The 20796-nt window shown below is 42.6% G+C and overlaps 1 protein-coding gene across 1 annotated transcript; it reads left to right on the top strand.

The window, feature by feature from the left end:
• Positions 1-10319: 10319 nt before the first annotated feature.
• On the top strand, positions 10320-20262 carry LOC137340581 (cytochrome c oxidase subunit 6B1-like). Its single transcript, XM_068003121.1, has 4 exons — positions 10320-10484; positions 12871-12977; positions 19713-19813; positions 20112-20262. The coding sequence occupies exons 2-4, from the start codon at positions 12872-12874 to the stop codon at positions 20163-20165; spliced, it is 261 nt and encodes an 86-aa protein (XP_067859222.1). The 5' UTR covers positions 10320-10484; position 12871; the 3' UTR covers positions 20166-20262.
• The last annotated feature ends 534 nt before the right edge of the window (positions 20263-20796 follow it).

Here is a 20796-nt window from a genome sequence, read left to right as displayed (position 1 = left end):
AATTACCAGCCCTAAATGGCTGCGGCGAGATTAATTCATATTTACGGTGCAAATCCAGCAATTTCTTGGCACTCAATGAATGTCAACGAGGAGGTTGACAAAGAGCTCCCGTTTTTGCGAGGCTAATGGAGGATCGGCGCAAATCGTCCGGCAATTTGTGGCGATTCGCAACTCGTCGCGTGTCTCTTCCTCATCACAAACTGCTGAGTTTTTTACGCACTAATAATAGCGGGCACTGTGAACTTGCCATTAATTTTCCAGCAATTTCTGGGCCAGTGTTCCAGAAAACTGTTCTAAATACACGATAGATATGCATTGTCTTTGCTACTTGAGCTGTTGCACTTCTTCCAGTCTATGTGAAAATTAAAATCCCCCATTATAGCCACATTGTTTTTGTTACATGATCTCCGTATTTATACATCCCCCCCACTACATCACTATTGTCAGGAGAGCTCTAGACAACTCCTACCAGAGTCTTGCATTCTTTGCTGTTCCTTAGTCCTACCCATTGTGTTCCACTGCCTGATTACCCTTACTACCCTTTCTACTGCTGACATTGAGAAAGAGGATTGAGGATAGTAGAGACATTAATAGCACTGCTTTATTTTTTTTTAACCCGGAGTTTTAGGAAGAAACTTAAAGTATTTCTTAAAATAAGAAGGGAGGGGAAGTCCATGATCTCAGACTCTGGATAGAGCAGGCTCGGTGGGCCAAAAGGCTTTTTACATTAAAAATTGTTTTTATATTTAAAAATGGGTTTTTTTACGTCATATTAATGAGTGATTGTCAGTCCTAATGCCTAAAACATACCAGATCCGGGTTTACATAAGAATGGAAAGGGGTCATTTAGCCCATTAAGCCGTTCTGTTCTATAAATATGTACTATATGCTCAACTCTTACCGACTATGTTCAAATCTTTGCTGAACTGAAAGAGTGGTATTTCCTGAGATCTACAGGTCGCTGATGAAATATTTGAACCACGCAGGTTATGTGGGTTTCATGTTGGTATATAGGGTCAAAGTTGAAAGCACACATACACTATACTTAATAACTTATCACAGAAATCAAAATGGGGAGAGGAAACAATCTAATGAGTATGGCAAAATTGAAGTCTGTGGTGAGGTATGGCCAGATCATTTTTATTTGTGGAGCAACAAATGCCTCTAATCCAAGATAAATGTTTTGTTTTACCTAATGAACGTAGATTTAATATATTTCTGAATAAATATTTACTGAAAATATAACTCAGTGTCTATGGTACAAATTCAGGCCTGCCTTGGATACCTTTGATGCTCAGTGGCATCAGTTGCTCCCACAAGCAGTCTGAGCATCTTATTTTTATAGGGGTGACTCACATTGCCCAATATCTACTTATACGGTACAATAACCCAGGGGTATAACAATAGTATCATAGAATCATAGAATGGTTACAGCACAGAAGAAGGCCATTTGGCCCATCGAACCTGTGCCAGCTCTTTGTAAGAGCAATCCAGTTAGACCCATTCTCCCCAGCCCTGAAAATTTTTTCTCTTCAAGTATTTATCTAATTCCTTTTTGAAAGCCACAATTGAATCTGCATCCACCACCCTTTCAGGCATTCCAGACCATAACTATTTGTTCCGTAAAAAAGTTTTTCCTCATGTCGCCTTTGGTTCTTTTGCCGATCACCTTAAATCTGTGTCCTCTGATTCTCAACCCTTCCACCAATGGGAACAGTTTCCCTTTATTTACTTTATCTAGACCCCTCATGATTTTGAACACTTTTATCAAATCTCCTCTTAACCTCCTCTGCTCTGAGGAGAACCATCACAGCTTCTCCAGTCTGTCCACATAACTGAAGTCCCTCATCCCTGGAACCAATCTAGTAAATCTTTTCTGCACCCTCTCTAAGGCCTTCACATCCTTCCTAAAATGCAGTGCTCAGAATTGGATACAATGGCCCCGATACTAGAGTGAGCAACTCTCTGAGACACTGTCACAGGTAAGTGCGGGAATGTCTGCGATGGAGAGAAGGCTAGCCTCTATTGAGCTTCAAGGTTGGCTCACAAATGAGTCCATTCAGGCCCTGATAACGGCTGTTCGGACTCACAGTGAACAACATTCTGCCGCCTTAAACAGGCAGACAGATACACTAGCACTGGCCTTACAAGGCATTACACATGTCCTCTAAACTGCTGTCCAGCAGAGTGGTAGGAGTGATGTGGGCCTGGCCCAGGGGAGGGATGATGGCGAAAGGGGACATGAAAGTTAGGACGCCACTCAAAGCGCTCCCATGTCTCACCCATTGCCCCCCTCTCAACCAGTACCCACAATGCTGACTCCTCTCCAAGTGGCCGAGTCTGCCCCTGCACGGGTGCAGGTGGAGCAGTCTTTGGAGGGGCCCTCATGGGCTCCAAAACCCATGGGGCGTAGGCCCAAAGCATCTAAGCAGTCAGGGCATGAACATGAGCAACCTGCCACTACATCTGCTGCAGCCACAGAGGATGCACCACGTAGAAGTAGTCATAAGAGAAAGGTGAAGGTTTTGTAACCACGAAGGGTATGCACACGGGTGTCCGACAGACTGTCATGTTTTTCATTTATATTTCATTTTTGTTAAAGTGACATTAAATTTTATGATTCTCACCACTACTGCCATGTCTTGCCCATTCTTGAATGGCTTTTGTGATAGGGCCCTTTCATTAGGTTCACCATGAGCGGCGACACTTGATGCCACCCATTGGGCCACTTTACAGTGGGTGTATGTGTAGTTGCAGGACTGTTTTGTGCAGGGAGGGGTGGGTGGTCTGGTGTTGGTGCTGCTCTTTCCAGGTGTGGTGAGGACTGGGCTGTTCACACTTTCTGATGTTAGGAGAACCGTTCATACATCAGTGATTCTTTGGCCTTACGAGCAACCAGGTGAGCCACTGCTCTGCCCATGAGTTGCTCCTGCTCCTGCTCCTCCTTCTCCTTCTTGTGGGTGGCAGATGTAGATGGGGCCTCCTCAAGCCGCACCCCTCTCTCTTGTTGCCCTCTGTGCTCTTGTGCAGGTGCCTGTGGCACAGCACTGTGTTGTTGAGCTCCAAATGGCGCCGTGCCTGGCGAGGCTGGTGATGGTACAGTAGCATAGTAGTTATGCAACTGGACTAGTAACCCAGAGGGCTGGACTAATAATCCAGAGTCATGAGTTCAAATCCCGCCACGGCAGCTGGGGAATTTAAATTCAATTAATTAAATAAAATCTGGATTTAAAATACCAGTATCAGTAATGGTGGCCATGAAACTACCGGATTGTCGTAAAAACCCATCTGGTTCACTAATGTCCTTTAGGGAAGGAAACCTGCCGTCCTTACCCGGACTGGCCTATATGTGACTCCAGATCCACAGCAATGTGGTTGATTTTTAATTGCCCTCTGAAAAGGCCGAGCAAGCCACTCAGTTGTAAAATCTCGCTGAAAAAAGTAATAATAAGAATAAAACCGGACAGACCACCCGGCATCAGACCACTAGGCACCGGACACGACAAAGGCAAGCCAAGCCCAGTCGACCCTGCAAAGTCCTCCTCACTAACATCTGGGGACTTGCGCCAAAATTGGGAGAGCTGTCCCACAGACAAGTCAAGCAACAGCCTGACATAGCCATACTCCCAGAATCATACCTTTCAGCCAACAGCCCAGACTCTTCCATCACCTTCCCTGGGTATGTCCTGTCCCACCGGCAGGACAGACCTACCAGAGGTGGAGATACAGTGATATACAGTCAGGAGGGAGTGGCCTTGGGAGTCCTCAACATTGACTCTGGACCCCATGAAATCTCATGGCATCAGGTCAAACATGGGCAAGGAAACCTCCTGCTGATTACCATCTACCGTCCTCCCTCAGCTGATGAATCAGTCCTCCTCCATGTTGAGCACCACTTGGAGGAAGCACTGAGGGTAGCAAGGGCACAAAATGTTCTCTGGGTGGGGGACTTCAATATCGATCACCAAGAGTGGCTCGGTAGCACCATTACTGACCGAGCTGGCCGAGTCCTGAAGGACATAGCTGCCAGACTGGGCCTGCGGCAGGTGGTGAGCAAACCAACACGAGGGAAAAACTTACTTGACCTCGTCCTCACCAATCTACCTGTCGCAAATGCATCTGTCCATGACAGTATTGGTAGGAGTGACCACCGCACAGTCCTCGTGGAGATGAAGTCCCGTCTTCGCACTGAGGACACCATCCATCGTGTTGTGTGGCACTACCACCGTGTTAAATGGGATAGATTCAGAACAGATCTAGCAGCTCAAAACTGGGCATCCATGAGGCGCTGTGGGCCATCAGCAGCAGCAGAATTGTATTCCAGCACAATTTGTAACCTCAAGGCCCGGCATATTCCTCACTCCAACAAGCCAGGGGATCAACCGTGGTTCAACGAGGAGTGTAGAAGAGCATGCCAGGAGCAGCACCAGGCGTACCTAAAAATGAGGTGCCAACCTGGTGAACCTACAACTCAGGACTACATGCATGCTAAACAGCGGGAGCAGCATGCTATAGACAGAGCTAAGCGATTCCACAACCAAAGGATCAGATCAAAGCTCCGCAGTCCTGCCACATCCAGTTGTGAATGGTGGTGGACAATTAAACAACTAATGGGAGGAGGAGGCTCTGTAAACATCCCCATCCTCAATGATGGCAGAGTCCAGCACGTGAGTGCAAAAGACAAGGCTGAAGCATTTGCAACTATCTTCAGCCAGAAGTGCCGAGTGGATGATTCATCTTGGCCTCCTCCCGATATTCCCACCATCACAGAAGCCAGTCTTCAGCCAATTCGATTCACTCCACGTGATATCAAGAAACTGCTGAGTGCACTGGATACAGCAAAGGCTATGGGCCCCGACAACATCCCGGCTGTAGTGCTGAAGACTTGTGCTCCAGAACTAGCTGCGCCTCTAGCCAAGCTGTTCCAGTACAGCTACAACACTGGCATCTACCCGACAATGTGGAAAATTGCCCAGGTATGTCCTGTCCACAAAAAGCAGGATAAATCCAATACGGCCAATTACCGCCCCATCAGTCTACTCTCAATCATCAGCAAAGTGATGGAAGGTGTCCTCGACAGTGCTATCAAGCGGCACTTACTCACCAATAACCTGCTCACCGATCCTCAGTTTGGGTTCCGCCAGGACCACTCGGCTCCAGACCTCATTACAGCCTTGGTCCAAACATGGACAAAAGAGCTGAATTCCAGAGGTTAGGTGAGAGTGACTGCCCTTGACATCAAGGCAGCATTTGACCGAGTGTGGCACCAAGGAGCCCTAGTAAAATTGAAGTCAATGGGAATCAGGGGGAAAACTCTCCAGTGGCTGGAGTCACACCTAGCGCAAAGGAAGATGGTGGTGGTTGTTGGAGGCCAATCATCTCAGCCCCAGGACATTGCTGCAGGAGTTCCTCAGGGCAGTGTCCCAGGCCCAACCATCTTCAGCTGCTTCATCAATGACCTTCCCTCCATCATAAGGTCAGAAATGGGGATGTTCGCTGATGATTGCACAGTGTTCAGTTCCTTTCGCAACCCCTCAAATAATGAAGCAGTCCGAGCCCGCATGCAGCAAGACCTGGACAACATGCAGGCTTGGGCTCATAAGTGGCAAGTAACATTCGCACCAGACAAGTGCCAGGCAATGACCATCCCCAACAAGAGAGAGTCCAACCACCTCCCCTTGACATTCAACGGCATTACCATCGCCGAATCACCCACCATCAACATCCTGGGGGTCACCATTGACCAGAAACTTAACTGGACCAGCCATTTAAATACTGTGGCTACAAGAGCAGGTCAGAGGCTGGATATTCTGTGGCGAGTGACTCACCTCCTGATTCCCCAAAGCCTTTCCACCATCTACAAGGCACAAGTCAGGAGTGTGATGGAATACTCTCCACTTGCCTGGATGAGTGCAGCTCCAACAACATTCAAGAAACTCAACACCATCCAGGACAAAGCAGCCCGCTTGATTGGCACCCCATCCACCATCCTAAACATTCACTCCCTTCACCACCGGTGCACAGTGGCTGCAGTGTGTACCATCCACAGGATGCACTGCAGCAACTCGCCAAAGCTTCTTCAATAGCACCTCCCAAACCCACGACCTCCACCGCCTAGAAGGACAAGGGCAGCAGGCACATGGGAACAACATCACCTGCACGTCCCCCTCCAAGTCACACACCATCCCGACTTGGAAATATATCGCGGTTCCTTCATTGTCCCTGGGTCAAAATCCTGCAACTCCCTTCCTAACAGCATTGTGGGCGAACCTTCACCTCACGGACTGCAGCGGTTCAAGAAGGCGGCTCACCACCACCTTCTCAAGGGCAATTAGGGATGGGCAATAAATGCTGGCCTCGCCAGCGATGCCCACATCCCATGAACGAATAAAAAAAATGTTGCTCGTCCTCGGATGTAGTGGTGAATTCCGCCATGCCGCCTCCCATCCTGACGGTGTGAGTTTGAGGGGATCCGCAAAGTAGTTAAATATGTGTGAACAGAAGAATTTTAAGTGGAAAGTAAGAATTTTCAGTGAAAGCACAAAGATCTTGTAGCCAAAACTTAGTTTGAAAGAACAAAGTGCCCTGCTGCAACAAGTGACCTTTTCTCCCCATCTGTCAAAGAAGCATTTGAATGTCCCAACGGCTGCTGGCTGAAACACATCTGTTGCAACAGGGAGTGTTTCCCACAGCACAGGAAACACGCTGAGGAAGCTTCAAAGTCCCACCCCTGCCTCAATGTGGAGAAAATTAAGTAGTTCAACTACTTAAACTATCTAAATAACTGTGTCAAGTATCATCCCGCCGGCTTTAATTGCCGGTGGGACTTCCGCATTCGAGAGGGTCGTGCGCACCCAGACACGTCAGTGGGGAACCCGGAAGTCTGGGGGTTGGAGCCGGGTTCTGAACCCGAATGGGATTTCCCCAATTTTCAGAGCCCCCCCTAGCCCCCAACGCACCCGCAAATTCCCGGGAAAATTGAGCCCAATATTCCAGTTGTGGTTGAATCAATGTTTTATAAAGGTTCAACAGAATTTCCTTGCTTTTGTACTCTAGGCCTCTATCTATAAAGCCCAGGGCTCTGTATACTTATTTAACGGATTTCTCAACCTGCTCTGCCACCTTCAAAGATTTGTGTACATATACCCCCAGATCTCTCTGTTCCTGCACCTCCTTTAGAATTGTACCATTTAGTTTATATTGCCTCTCATCATTCTTCATACAAAAATGTATCACTTCTCACTTCTCTGCGTTAAATTTCATCTGCCATGTGTCCGCCCACTCCACCAGTCTATCTATGTCTTCTTGAAGTCTATCACTATTCTCCTCATTGTTTACTACACTCCCAAGTTTTGTTTCATCTGCAAATTTTTAAATTGTGCCCTGTACACCCACGTCCAAATCATTAATATATATCAAAAAAAGCAGTGATCCTAGTACCGGCCCCTGGGGAACACTACTGTACACCTCCCTCCAGTCTGAAAAACAATTGTTCACCACTACCTTCTGCTTCCTGTCACTTAGCCAATTCCATATCCATGTTGCCACTGCCCCTTTTATTCCATGGGCTCCAATTTTGCTGACAAGCCTATTATGTGGCATTTTGGAAATCCATATACACTGCATCAACCACATTGCCCTCACATCAACCACATTGCCACTACTCCTTTATCATTTTAAAATAATCCACAAATAAATTATACGTTTATGGTTGTGTTACATGGTATGAGCGTGATGCAAATTAACAAAGTATTTTAAATACAATTACAACTTAAAAGAAGTGTGAGCCAAAAAATGAACTTATGGAACAGAAGCAACTTATAAAAGGCAAGTTGATACATTGTAAGAAAATGTTGCAATTATTGCTGTCCTGACTTGCACAAATTGACTGCCCACCTTTGCCTACATTACAACAGTAAATGCACTTCAAAAGTATTTAATTGCCTGTGAAGCACTTCAGGACTTACTGAGGTTATGAAAGGTGCTGTATTATGTGGCAATTTAAAAATGCAAGTCTTATTAAATGCAAGTCTTTCTTTCTAAATGGGAAATAGAAATATCTGTAGGAAAAAAAGTGGGTTTGGTTTTAGAGTCATAGAGTCATAGAGTTATACAGCACGGATAGAGGCCCTTCGGCCCATCGTGTCCGCGCCGGTCACTGAAAAATGAACATGAAATGATACAAATAACATGCCAGAAATAATTGTGAATCAAGAAGTGAAAGGGAGGGAGGAACTTAAAACATTTACAATCACCAGGGAATGTGTTTTGAAAAAAATCTTAGAACTAAAAGCTGACAAGTCCCCAGGTCCTGACAGTCTTCATCCTAGGGTCTTAAAAGAAGTGGCTGCAGAGAGAGAAGATGCAACGGTATTAATTTTCCAAAATTCCATAGATTCCGGAAGGGTCCCATCAGATTGGAAAATAGTGAATGTAACTCCTCTATTCAAGAAAGGAGGGAGACAGAAAGCAGGAAACTACAGGCCAGTTAGCTTAACATCTGTCATAGGGAAAATGCTAGAATCTATTATTAAGGAGGTTATAGCAGGGCACTTAGAAAATCTCAATGCAATCAGGCAGCATCAACATGGCTTTGTGAAAGGGAAATCGTGTTTGACTAATTTATTAGAGTTCTTTGAGGAAGTAACAAGCAACGTGGATAAAGGGGATCCTGTGGATGTGGTGTACTTGGATTTCCAGAAGGCTTTTGACAAGGTGCCACATCAAAGGCTACTACACAAAATAAGAGCTCATGGTGTAGGGGGTAACATATTAACTTGGTTAAAGGATTGGTTAGCTAACAGGAAACAGAGAGTAGGCATAAATGGGTCATTTTCAGGTTGGCAAGATGTAACGAGTGGAGTGCCACAGGGATCAGTGCTTGGGCCTCAACTATTTACAATCTATATCAATGACTTGGATGAAGGGACTGAATGTATGGTTGCTAAATTTGCTGATGACATAAAGGTAGGTAGGAAAGTAAGTTGTGCAGAGGACATAAGGAGTCTGCAAAGGGATATAGATAGGTTAAGTGAGTGGGCAAAAATTTGGCAGATGGAGTATAATGTGGGAAAATGTGAACTTGTCCACTTTGGCAGGAGGAATAGAAAAGCAGTTTATTATTTAAATGGAGAGAGATTGCAGAACTCTGAGGTACAGAGGGATCTGGGTGTCCTAATACGTGAATCACAAAAAGTTAGTATGCAGGTACAGCAAGTGATTAGGAAGGCAAATGGAATGTTGTCATTTATTGCAAGGGGAATGGAATATAAAAGTAGAGATGTTTTGCTACAGTTGTACAGGGCATTGGTGAGACCACATCTAGAATACTGTGTGCAGTTTTGGTCTCCTTATTTAAGAAAGGACACAAGTGCTTTGGACGCGGTTCAGAGAAGGTTCACTTGACTGATTCCTGGGATGAGGGGGTTCAGAAGAATGAGAGGTGATCTTATTGAAACATAAGATCCTGAGGGGACTCAAAGGGGTAGATGCTGAGAGGATGTTTCCCCTTGTGGGAGAGACTAGAACTAAGGGCCACAGTTTAAAAATAAGGAGTCTCCCATTTAAGACAGAGATCAGGAGAATTTTTTTCTCTCAGAGGGTTGAGTCTGTGGAACTCCCTTCCCCAGAGAGCGGTGGAGGCAGGGTCATTGAACATTTTTAAGACTGAGTTAGACAGATTCCTGATTAACAAAGCAAGTCAAAGATTATAGTAGGTAGACAGGAAAGTAGGGTTGAGATCACAATCAGATCAACCATGATCTTATCAAATGGCAGAGCAGGCTTGAGGGGCCGAATGGCCTACTCCTGCTCTTAATTCGTATGTTCTTGACAGCCCATTTCTTGCTTGAAGCTTGTTAATTTTGTACTCGTTTACATCAATGCGGTGCCAAGCTAAATAACTTTACAGGAGGTTTTCACTTCCAACGAGCCCCGTAGTCAATAACAAATTTGAAACAGCACTATATAAATATTATTATCGTAAGATTCCATCTCATTTTTTTTTTAAAAGGTACTGTAGTTGTTAATAGCGAGCTGATAACAACCTTGTACATACTATAGAGAATAGTTCATATCCCGTTCACACACACACACAGTGCTTTCATTCATGTCTTGTACCTCGCCCATCACAATATGCTTCTGAAACAGGTTGTAAGCATAATTGCAACATTTTATTGCAATTCATCAATTTGCATAAGTTCCTTTTCCGGTATGCACTTCCTTTAAGTTATAATAGTATTTAAAATACTTTGTAAATTTGCATCACGCTCATACCATGTAAATAGGCAATGCGGTCACAAATGTGTCATTTATTTGTGGATTATTTTAAAATAATATAGGAGTGGCAGTAAGGTTAGTTCCTGTGACCTATCCGCCATGTAACATTACCGATTGCGCACGGACTTGCAGTGTTTCGGTTACAACAGCTCGGAAGTGAAGTGAATCTGTTGTGTTGAACGTTTGTCTGTCACTTTGTACTGAAAGTAAGTGATGTCTAAGTTGATACATTAAATTGGTGAACGTGCAGCACCTGTAGGCGAACAGTACGGAAACGTCTTAAAATCTACTTGGGGCTCCTCACCTTTAAAAGCTGAGAGTGGGACATAGTCTGAGCACCTGGTGAACGAGGGGCGGACTCGGTTTAAGATGTGCGACAGTATTTTAATCGTCACTTAATTGTACCGAGACGGTTTAATACCGAGTCAATATTAAACCACATCGGCCGCTAATACTTATTTACTTTAGATCGTTAAAAGACTGATTGATTGAAGACTTTAGACCTTTATGTCCTTTGATCCGTCAGTGAAAGTACACTTTTACACTTCTGTAATTTCTCCACGACTGCACACAATGCGAAACATTTTACCTTCCGATTTTTCTCTAGTTAGAAAATTAAAGTGGATATTTCCATAATTTTAATTTATCCTTGTTTGCCCTTGAAGGGAGGAAAAGGGGAAATTCGCGAACAAGGGTTGCAGGGAGCTGCAGTCTCTGCTGATCGATTTAGTGTTGAAGGAGACAGTGTGAAGATGTGTGTATATAAATTCGATGGAAATTTAAATATGAAAGCTAATAATCAATGTTCTTTGTGGATTAATATCCAATTTATTTTGCCATTGTTTTCCGGATTTACATCTATAGGCACTTGGAAAAGGAAAGAGCACAGAGCAGAATGGCCTAGATTTGATACCTGCTAAGCCCTGAGCTAGCTGATCTCAGCTATGCGACAGTTGGTATGTTGGGGCATTGCTGCATTTGGCCTCACTATTCCCTACATAAAGAATGGGAAAATAGGCCATGATTCCTGCTCCTTGTTGCTACTTGATGATCCCAGTTGGGAAGTGTCGTTACATGGACATAGAGTGGGGTGGGGTTGGCTGTGATACAGTTGGTGGAGAATGAGTCCCTGTCAGAGGTTCCAATCTATGGCTGTAGACATTGTTAAGAAAAGGAGAGCAGTGAACAGTGATGGTGAAGTGGAAACTGCCTGGATGTGTACATGGGATACAGAGAGGGGGAAAAATGACAATGGGGTGAAAGATCTGGAGGCAGAGTGGAAAGGGCCAGGCTTTGGAGTGCCTTTTTTGTCCAATGTCTCTGGGGGGGGTCTCAGAATCCAGTTGACTGTGACTGCATTGAGCCAACATCTAATTAAATATATATAACAAAGTACTTCATTTAACTCTACATTTATTTGGATCAGAAAAAGAACCTTGAAGTAGGATGTAGAGGTTGCAGGTATCCAAGTTTAAAAAGAGCTTAAACTTGCTACATTCCAAGTGTTGCTGTTACTGCAACACCAAGGGTTAAAATGGAATTTGTTGAGATGTACTTAGTGCGCCTGGCTTATTGGGACCTTTTACTCTGCTTTGTTCTCAGATATTTTATGCAAGTTACATCAAGTTAAACCTTCTTTCATCCAGTTCTAGGGAAAAGAAGTTTTAAAACTAGAAAATACAATCCATATCTTTCTTTGAAATCCCTCAAAAGCAAAAGGGGATTCATTTTATACCATTTAATAATGGTCTAATTCTATAAGGTTTTAAGGTTGTGTCTCCTAGTATCTTCTTGCTTTATGATGATAAGGATTTTAAACAGTGGGTAATGACTGACCATAGGTATGGTGATCCTCTCACCATTTTCAGTGGACATGATTTGATTTGAGGACTGTCAGACATTGCATTGACACAAAATACTATTCTAATCTAGGCCTGGACTGCAATGAAGGATTTTAATTCTGGGTAAAGGTATTTTGTGCACATTGAGTATATTTAAGTAATTAAGGTGGGACTTGGTATGTTTTGTTCTTGTAATTATTAACTGATTCACTTGTTATGTTGATTTTTGATGACCTCATTTAACTTTTCAAATTAGCTGTAAAATAGTTAAGATGTGCTGGTTGGAGATGGAGTTTTGCTACTGGTTTTCTTTACTGTGTTTGTTATCGGTAAATTATTACTGATGATTTTAAAACAATTTATTCAGTACAAACTAAAAAGTAAACAACAGCATTTTAGTGCAGGCTGGGAGGCCACTTTGATCTCTGCCTCACGTGTATCTCCGTGCAGGCACTGCTCACACACTGCATTATGGTGGGAGGCTGTTGCCATGAAGATCTCCAGACTCCACAGTTTCTGAAGACCTTTCATTTCAAAGGAAAAGCAAGTGGGCAAAGAGCACCATTAGGTGCGGGGGGCGGGCCCCACGATAACCCCCCGTTTACCAATTAAGGCCACGCACCTTGAGAGGCCCTTGTTAATTGATGATTCAATCGACATCTCATTCTCCAAAAGACATTTTGTGTTTGTTCTTCACCAAATAAAAGCAAATCTATAAGTTCTATAAAATATTTTAAATCGTTTGTCACAGGATGGCAGAGCCTATCCAGGACAAGTTGAAGAAGTACAAGACGGCTCCTTTTGATGCCAGGTTTCCCAACCAAAACCAAACCAGGAACTGCTTTCAAAATTATCTGGGTGAGAAAGTACTGTTATGAGATTTGGTGCATAGTACATATGTAATAATGTGAAGGATAACTTTAGCTTTACAAAATCAAGTACCGTTCACATGAAAAAAGGCAATGTTTTATCCTAACTTTTTAAAAAGCATATCTCTAACATAAAGGGAAGTACTTTCAGAATACTATCATGGTATCATAGTAGGTACAGCACAGGAGGAGGCCATTCGTTCCATCGTGCTTTTGTCGGCTCTTTGAAAGATCTATCCAATTAGTCCCATTCCCCTGCTCTTTCCCCATAGCCCTGTAAATTTTTTCCCTTCAAGTATTTATCCAATTCCCTTATGAATCTGCTTCCAGCACCCTTTCAGACAGTGTATTCCAGATCATTACAACTCGCTGCATTAAAAAAAAATGTTTCCTCATGTCGCCTCTGGCTCCTTTGTCGATCACCTTAAATCTGTGTCCTCTGGTTACTGACCCTTCTGCCACTGGAAAGTAATGAGAAAAAAATCTTAGCTCAGAAAATCAGGATGTAGAATCAGTATGGATGGAGCTAAGAAATAACAAGGGGCAGAAAACACTGGTGGGAGTAGTTTACAGGCCCCCTAACAGTAGTTAGAGTGTTGGACAGTGTATAAATCAGGAAATTAGAGAAGCATGTAACAAGGGTAATGCAATAATCATGGGGGATTATAATCTTCTTATAGACTGGGCAAACCAAATTGGCAAAAGTAGTTGGAAGGACGAGTTCATGGAATGCATCCGAGTCTGCTTTCTAGAACAGTGTGTCGAAAAACCAACCAGTGAACAGGCTATTTTAGATCTAGTATTATGTAATGAGACAGGATTAATTAGTAATCTTATAATAAAAGATACTCTGGGGAAGAGTGATCATAATATGATAGAATTTCATATTGAGTTTGAGAGTGATGTAGTTAAATCTGAAACTAGGGCCTTAAATTTAAATAAGGCCAATTATGTAGGTATGAGGGGCGAGTTGGCTAAGGAAGATTGGGAAATCTGATTAAAAGATATGATCATAGATAAGCAATGGAGAACACTTTAAAGAAATAATTCATAATTCTCAGCGAATATGCATACCCTTGAGGAATAAAAACACCACAGAAAAAGTGATCCAACCATGGCTAGTTATAGATTTAAGGATGGTATTAGATTAAAAGAAGAGGCTTACAATGTTGCCCAAAAGAGTGGTAAGCCTAAGGATTTGGAGGGTTTCAGAAATCAGCAAAGAATAACCAAGAAATTGATAGAGGGAGAAAATTGAATATGAGAGCAAATTAGCAAGAAACATAAAAACACATTGTAAGAGCTTCTACAAGTATATAAAAAGGAAGAGATTAGAAAAAGTAAACGTGGGTCCCTTAGAGGGAGAGATTATAATGGGGAATAAGGAGATGGCAGAGATGTTAAACAAATATTTTATATCTGTCTTCACTGTAGAAGACACAAAAAAACATACTAGAAATAATGGGGAACTATTTGGTCTAATGAGATGGAAATAATTAAGATTAGTAAAGAAAAAGTATTGGAAAAATTAATGGGTCTAAAAGCCGACAATTTCCCTGGACCTGATGGCCTACGTCCTAAGATTTTAAAAGAGGTGGCTGCAGAGATAGTGGATGCATTGGTTTTGATCTTCCAGAATTCCCTAGATTCTAGAATGGTCCTCGTGGATTGGAAGGTATCAAATGTAATCCTGCTATTCAAGAAAGGACGGAGAGAGAAGACGGAACCAAAGGCCAGTTAGCCTGACATTGGTAGTGGGGAAAATGCTAGAATCTATTATTAAGGACGTGGTAACAGAGCACTTATAATATGATTAGGCAGAGTCAACACGGTTTTATGAAAGGGAAATCATGCTTGACAAAGCTATTAGAGTTTTTTGAAGGTTTAACTAGCAGGGTAGATAAGGGGAACCAGTGGATGTTGTATATTTGGATTTTCAAAAGGCATTCGATAAGGTGCCACACAAGAGATTGTTACACAAGATAAGGGCTCGTGGGATGGGGGGTAATATATTAGCATGGATAGCGGATTGGTTAATGGATAGAAAACAGAGAGTAGGAATAAATGGGTCACTTTAGGGTTGGCAGGTTGTAACTAGTGGGATACCGCAAGGATCAGTGCTTGGGCCTCAGCTATTTACAATCTATTTTAATGACCGAGATGAAGGGATCGAGTGTAATGTATCCAAGTTTGCTGATGATACAAAGCTAGGTGGGAAAGTAAGCTGTAAGGAGGACACAAAGGGTGCAAAGGGATATCGACAGGTGAAATGAGTGGGCAAAAAGGTGGCAGATGGAGTATAATGTGGGGAAATGTGAGGTTATTCACTTTGGTAGGAAAAATAGAAAAATGGAATGTTTTTTAAGTGGTGAGAAACTATTAAATGTTGGTGTTCAGAGGGATTTGGGTGTCCTTGTACAGGAAACACAGAAAGTTAACATGTTGATACAGCAAGCAATTAGGAAAGCAAATGGTATGTTGGCCTTTATTGCAAGGGGGCTGGAGTACAAGAATAAGGAAGTCTTGCTGCAATTGTACAAGGCTTTCATGAGACCACACCTGGAGCAGTGTGTGCAGTTTTGGTCTCCTTACCTAAGGAGAGATATACTCGCCTTAGAGGCGGCACAACGAAGGTTCACTAGATTGATTCCTAGGATGAGAGGGTTGTCCTATGAGGAAAGATTGAGTAGATTGGGCCTATACTCTCTGGAGTTTAGAAGAATGAGTAGTGATCTCATTGAATCATATAAGATTCTAAAAGGGCTTGACAGGGTAGATGCTGAGAGGATGTTTCCTCTGGCTGGAGAGTCTATATGGTCTCAGGATAAGGAGTCAGACATTTAGGACTGAGATGAGGAGGAATTTCTTCACTCAGAGGGTCATGAATATTTGGAATTCTGTACCCCAGAGGGCTGTGGATGCTCAGTCATTGAGTATATTTAAGACTGAGAACGATAGATTTTTGGACTCTAAGGAAATCAAGGACTATGGGGATCAGGCGGGAAAGTGGATTTGAGGTTGAAGATCAGCCATGATCATATTGAATGGCGGAGCAGGCTGAAGGGGCCGCATGGCCTACTCCTGCTCCTATTTCTTAAGTTATTATGGAAACTGTTTCTCCTTATTTACTCTGTCAGTACCGTTCAAGATTTTGAACACCTCTATCAAATCTCCCCTTAACCTTCTCTGTCCTAAGGAGAACAAACCCAGCTTCTCCAGTCTCTCCACATAATTGAAGTCCCTCATCCCTGGCACCATTCTAGTAAATCTCTTCTGCACCCTCTCTAAGGCCTTGACATCCTTGCTATCTTTTTGGAAAAAAAATTGTATGGAAATAATTGAAGTTTTACTTTATTTTTACTCCTTTTGTGGAAAGTGATTTTTTTTTATACAGCAGGGAAGCTGCTCAGTCAATATCAGGTATGGAGTCTGTCAGCAAGCAGCAACACTAGTTGACATCCTTTCCATCCTGAATGCCCAATGGAAGCTTTCAAGTTAGCAAACTTCACTATTGGCTTCATACAGCTGTGTACTTGGTAGCGGTGAATTCCTCCCAATTGGCATTAAGTACAGCCCCAGTCATTGATGTCACTAGGTGGCTCCATACCAAGTGTGGAGAACCAAGATTGTGGGTTGCTGAGGGAGGAAAATGAACTAAAACTGAAGATTTTTTAAGGAGAGAAAATGTTATACCTTTTTTAACCTTTGATGAAAGTACTCCTCGACACTTTTATCTTTTCACCTCTTTTTATAGTGTAGATGTTACTTGTTGGGCTGTTTAACAATTTATCTCAAAAGACAATAATGTTCATTTAATGTGATTAAGCACTAACTTAAGAGCACAGAGCTTTATTATGAAAATTCCTATATTCATATAAATTATCAAACACTCTACATAACTGGTCTGGATTTTTCGGGTCTGCACCTGCTAGCCCCTAATTTTCATCCATTCATTTCAATGGGTGGAAAATTGCAGGCTGGCATGTGCAGAAGCATAAAACACAGGTCATCATCATCATCATCAACATCAACAACAACTTGGCGCTTCACGAGCGTTATCAGACAAAATCTGATAAGGAGACGTTATGACAGGTTGGTCAAAGAGGTAGGTTTTGAGGAGCATCTTAAAGGAGGAGAGAGATGTAGAGAGGCTTAGGATGGAATTCCAGAGCTTAGGGCCTAGGCAGCTGAAGATACGGTCGCCAATGGTGGAGCGATGAAAATCGGGGATGGACCGGTCTCTGTTATTGCCACCATATCATGTCCCATGTGGTAACTTGTGCCTGCAGCTCACCAACCTTATTTACCACGCTACGTGCATTTACGCACATGCACTCCAAATTCATCTTAGACTGCCTCGTATTTGACCCGTCCTTTTTCTGAACTATTCTTTACTCTAGTGTTATTTATCCCTCCCAATTCTCTGTGCACCTTGTTTCTCCTCTCCAATGTTTCATCCTGGTGCCCACACCCTGCCAAATTAGTTTAAACCCTCCCCACAGCACGAGTTAATATTGGTCCCTGCTCTGTTGCGGTGCAACCTGTCCATCTTGAACAGATCCCTCCTGCCTCAGAACTTGTTCCAATGCCCCAGGAATCTGAAGCCCTCCCTCCTGCATCATTTCTCCAGCCATGCACTAACCTGTCTTCCTACTATTCCAATACTCACTAGTGCGTGGCACTGGGGGTAATCCAGAGATTACCACCTTTGTGGTCCTGCTTTTTAACTTCCTTCCTAGCTCCTGAAACTCTGACTGCAGGACCTCCACCCTTTCCCTTCCTATGTCATTGGTTTCCACATGGACCATGACTTCTGGCTGTTCCCCTTCCTCCCTCAAAATGTTCTGCACTCTCTGTGTTGTTCTTTACCCTGGCACCAGAAAGACAACACACCATGAGGGACTCACATCAGCAGATGCAGAAAGGTCTATCTGTCCCCAACTGTTGAATCCCCTACAACCACTGCAATCCTACACTTCGCTGTGCCCCCATGTGCAGTCCTTTGCCCCAAGTTGCTATGTTCTGGACGGCACTCCTTCGAGGTGTCGTCACCCTCACCTAACCAGTATTCAATACTGGTTAGTGAGCGATGCTCTCCCTGAGGATTCCTGCACTGCTTGCCTCTTCCTACCCTGCTGGATGGCCGCCCACTTACTGTCCTGAGCTCTCTGTAGCTGTAGGATGACCGCCTCCTGGAACGTACGATCCAGGAAATTCTCAGCCTCCCAAATGCTCTGCAGTGATTCCAGCCACTCAAGCTCAAACTCTGAGCTGAAGCTCAAACAACCAGAGGCACTTCCTGCACACATGGTCACCCAGAGCACCTGAAGTGTCCTGGAGTTCCCACATGGCACAGGAATTGCAGGCAATGGGTTTCAGCTGTTATCCAAAATAAATACACTCATAGCATCTTTATGGGAAAATTAAGGGTAATGGATACCATCCATCCTACCAGAATGTCTAGCTATTTTTGGGTAGCTATTGATTAATAATAGTTCCCTTTTTAAAAATGATTTGCATCTTCTGGTGCAAATGAGGTGATTGATGTCAGCGCTGGAGAATGGAATTTTCTCTTTCACCTGGTATCAGAAACAAGCGCACTCAAGGTGCATTTATATTGCCAGTTTAGCCTCAGTGCGATCCAATTTGTGGAGTGAGTTTGTACCCATCATTGAAAAAGTATTATTGTTTGTTAAGATAACTGTGTTAAGCACCTCATTTCACTGCAAGGTGTGTAAATCCATTGTAGTATCAAGCCTGGTTTTCAATGTGCTCCCTCAAAAGGCTGTGGATGTTGGGTCAATTGAAATTTTCATCAACAGATTTTTTTAGCTAAGGGTATCAAGGGATATGGATCAAAGGCAGCTAATTGGAGTTGATCAGGCATAATCTAATTGAATGGGGTAACAGACTCGAGGGGCTAAATGGCCTACTAATGTTCCTATATGCCAAGGTGTAAGCCTACTCAATTTAGAGAGCAGGGATTCTCCCTTAGGTGCTTCTTAAACATTTGAATTTCCAACTGTTGGGAGAGATCTCTATATATTTGTGTATCCAGGCATGCACAGAGTTTTTTTCTAAACAGGACAGTTAAAGTTCCTGCCAGGTAGGAGCCAAACATAGTAAACAGGGTCCTGCCTGGCTGAGACACAAACTCCAGCTAATGGTCTGAGTCTAAATATAGTCCCAAACCAAGTGTAGCACAGCCATATGCAGAGTAAAGTTTCTTCCACTCTGTCTGTTTTGTCTCTTAACCTTCAGTATGCATCCTGTTCTGTACCAAAGGGACGAGAAGACTTTCATCTGACCTTTCTAGGTTTGATTCAGACCCAGATTGTAAAGGTTTGGTGACTCGCTGCTCTGCCCAACTCCCTTTGCTAGTGTCATCTTAGCATTAATTTTCAGTAGTTATTAGCTGTCTTCTTTATGGGTCCTATTTGGTCATAAAGACTTTGCACAGACCATCAATTAAGTTTGACACATCTCCTAATCATGCATTTTACAATCTGAATATTTGTTTAAAAATTAAAGCAATAAATTGAAGAACTATGTGTGTTCTATGAATGTTTCTGTAGGGGTGAAATTGATCAACGTGGCTGATGGTCTGTTTAACACTGCACGATTTTCTTTTCCATTGAAGTCATTGAAATTGCTTAGATCAGTTAAATATACTTGTGTATGGATATTTTTTAGCCAAACTATCCTGTTTGTGATTGTCTTACAGACTTCCATCGCTGTACTAAAGCACTAACTGCGAAAGATGCTGATACTACTCCATGTGAGTGGTATCGCAGGGTGTACAAGTCAATCTGCCCAATCTCATGGGTATGTGACAAAACAGTCTACATTCTGTAAAATTATACAATTGTGGTTTTTAAAGTCAAATGTTAATGGTCAAGCTAGTTATTTATTTTGTAAGTCTGCAGATTAAAACAATATTGGTTTTATATTGTTTATCTTTTGTTACATTAATTCATCTTGAGCAAGAATCTTGCATTGCATCTTTAAATAATTATATAAGATAATTAACTACAAGAAATTATGTAGACAGTTTAAACCTGAAGTTCTGCTGAATGCATAAAGTTGTTTGCTATGAAATAACCATTCACATTTTATATCTTAGATAAACAAATGGAATGACCAGTTGGAAGAAGGCACATTCCCTGGAAAAATCTAACTCGTTCTTGCAGTCTGGTCGAAGCCCTTAGTTGTACCTTACAATATTTGCAAAACTTACAACTTTCACCAAAATAAATTCTAAATATTGAACACCACCTCTTTCCTTACCTCTGTGCTTCTTATTTTGTGTATAATTATTTGTGCATTTCCAGCAACATATCCAGGAGAATTAAAGAATTCCACTTCTTGGGACCTTTGTGTTGAATGAAATGATTTCTCAGGAAATAAAAACAAATTTATGTATTTTATATTAGTTTGCAAGCCAGTCTTGTGCATTGGAAGGAAGAATTTCATTGTCTGTGAAGATAAGCTTTGACATTCATAGAAAATGGGTCAACATTATACATACCACATAAACAATTCTCATTCAGTGACTGGACAGGCAGACCTACCGTATGTTACAATGCACTAGAATATGAGGTATAAACGAATCATGGAAATAATGATTATTACATCCTTTACAAACCTGGATGTCACATCATTGTTCACTGCAAGTTAACAATCCATGGTAGAACCATTTGTGAGCAATATAAGATTATATACTGACAAGTACTGTTTGTACCATCAATTTCATGAGCACGGAGGTTAGTTTGGGCTAACACCTTGGCTCAGTGGTAGCACTTTTATCT

Source organism: Heptranchias perlo, chromosome 22 (genome assembly GCF_035084215.1).
Source record: "Heptranchias perlo isolate sHepPer1 chromosome 22, sHepPer1.hap1, whole genome shotgun sequence".
Classification (NCBI taxonomy): Eukaryota; Metazoa; Chordata; class Chondrichthyes; order Hexanchiformes; family Hexanchidae; genus Heptranchias; species Heptranchias perlo.
The sequence above is the reverse complement of the archived record's forward strand: the minus strand, read 5'-3'. Positions and strand labels throughout refer to the sequence as shown.